A 1,657-nucleotide genomic window follows, 5' to 3' on the forward strand; every position below is an offset into this window, starting at 1 on the left:
AGGGTTAACCAACCCAAGACTATAGATCATTTTTGTTCAAGGCGCTGCATTATAAGATTGAACTCAGGAACCACTTAGATCCCAAAATTAATTATTTTATTTCATTTTTGGTAATATTTTTACTACAAATATTAACTGACTTTGTTTTATCAATTAGCATTACAGTTACATTTATACATACATGATGCATCGAGCCATCTATAACTATGTTGAGAAGAATATGAACTGTGAAGATATTAGTATGAACTTTCTTGTGGCTCATGTGATAAGAAAACCTCCATTTAAAGTAAGTAAACATTTTGGTGTACCAAATATTACTTCAGCTAGGAATGGTAGAAGTGTCTTCTACTATAACACCAAGCTAACCGAAGCTTTGTGAGTGGATTTCAGAGATGGTAAATGGAAGAAGCCCATCATGCCATATAAAAAGCATTGATGCTGGTGTTACATAAAAATCACTGGTGTTGGTCCACATAAAATGCATTGGTGAATGTGGCACATAAAAAGCATTGGTGAATGTGCCACATAAAAAGCATTGGTGAATGTGCCACATAAAAAGCACCAGTGATAGCATCATGCAAAAGCTAAGACTTGCAACCAACATGAGAGTGCAGCTCAGTGGTGATGATACAGACAGAATCTTTTCAGACAGAACCTGTTGGACGTTGGTAATGGCACTTTGGTTGGTGAGAAGAAACTATATATGTTTCCAAGCCAATCTGAATGTTTTACACATTATATACATACAGCTTAACTTCTCTTCAGATCAGACTACCTGTGAGTACCCTGTGGGTGCCCTGTGGTTGTAAGTTAGAGAAGTGAAGAATCTACTAATTTCAGTCATAGCAGAATGGTAGGTGGAAAAAGTTGGGTCAAATGATCAATAAAATTCATCAGCAGCAGCAGGCAAACAACATTTGAAAAGAAACGGCATGTTAAAGTAGATCAGTTTATTAACCCTTTTGTTACCGAACTTTTGTTGAGATGTTCTGTGTTGCTTTCAATTAATTTTAAATATAACAGAGTTTAGTAAAAATAACTTTATCATTATTAAGCTAGTGTTAGGAACATAAATTTGGAAGATTTTAATTTAGAACTTTTGAAAACGACATTTGTACTAAAGAGCCAGAGGCGGTTTCAGCCAGGTTGGTATGAAAGGGGTTAATAGAGAAAGAATATAGGTATTGGGGGGAAGGGTGTGAGGGAGAGAACAAAGGAGGTGAGATCTATTAAACAAGGCAATAAGAGAGGAATTACGATGCCAGATTTGTAGGAGTAGCTATAAAGAATAAAACAAAAAATTTGCCATTGGGCTGTTAAGATAAATGGCTGTTAAGATAAATGGCTTACAACATCAAACTTACAAAAGCCATGGGTCCTAACATGTAGTATACAAAAATGGTGCAAATAAAAAAATATAATAGATAAATAAATAAACAAGTGCACTTCGAGAGCACAAACTTCCACCAACGATACACCAATGTCCTCTCAATGATAATAGAAACAGAGTGTAGTGTGGTGGGTGGTGGAGCATGGTGGTTGAGCATAGTGTAGTGACTGAATGGAGTGTTGTGGTTGAGTGTAGTGTGGAGGCTGAGTGTAGTGTGGTGGTTGAGTATTGAATGATGGTTGAGTGAAGTGTGGTGGTTGCATGGAG

The 1,657-nt window shown here is 36.5% G+C and overlaps 1 protein-coding gene across 1 annotated transcript in view; it reads left to right on the top strand.

The window, feature by feature from the left end:
- LOC106873155 (exostosin-like 3) overlaps positions 1–1,657 on the top strand; it is a gene marked incomplete at its 5' end in the record, with an annotated part of 21,918 nt that overhangs the window by 19,216 nt on the left and 1,045 nt on the right. The window contains one exon of the mRNA XM_052975953.1: positions 158–286. Within this exon, the coding sequence (XP_052831913.1) occupies positions 158–286 (129 nt within the window). The remainder of the gene's footprint in view (positions 1–157; positions 287–1,657) is intronic.

Source organism: Octopus bimaculoides, chromosome 23, assembly GCF_001194135.2.
Source record: "Octopus bimaculoides isolate UCB-OBI-ISO-001 chromosome 23, ASM119413v2, whole genome shotgun sequence".
Taxonomy (NCBI): Eukaryota; Metazoa; Mollusca; class Cephalopoda; order Octopoda; family Octopodidae; genus Octopus; species Octopus bimaculoides.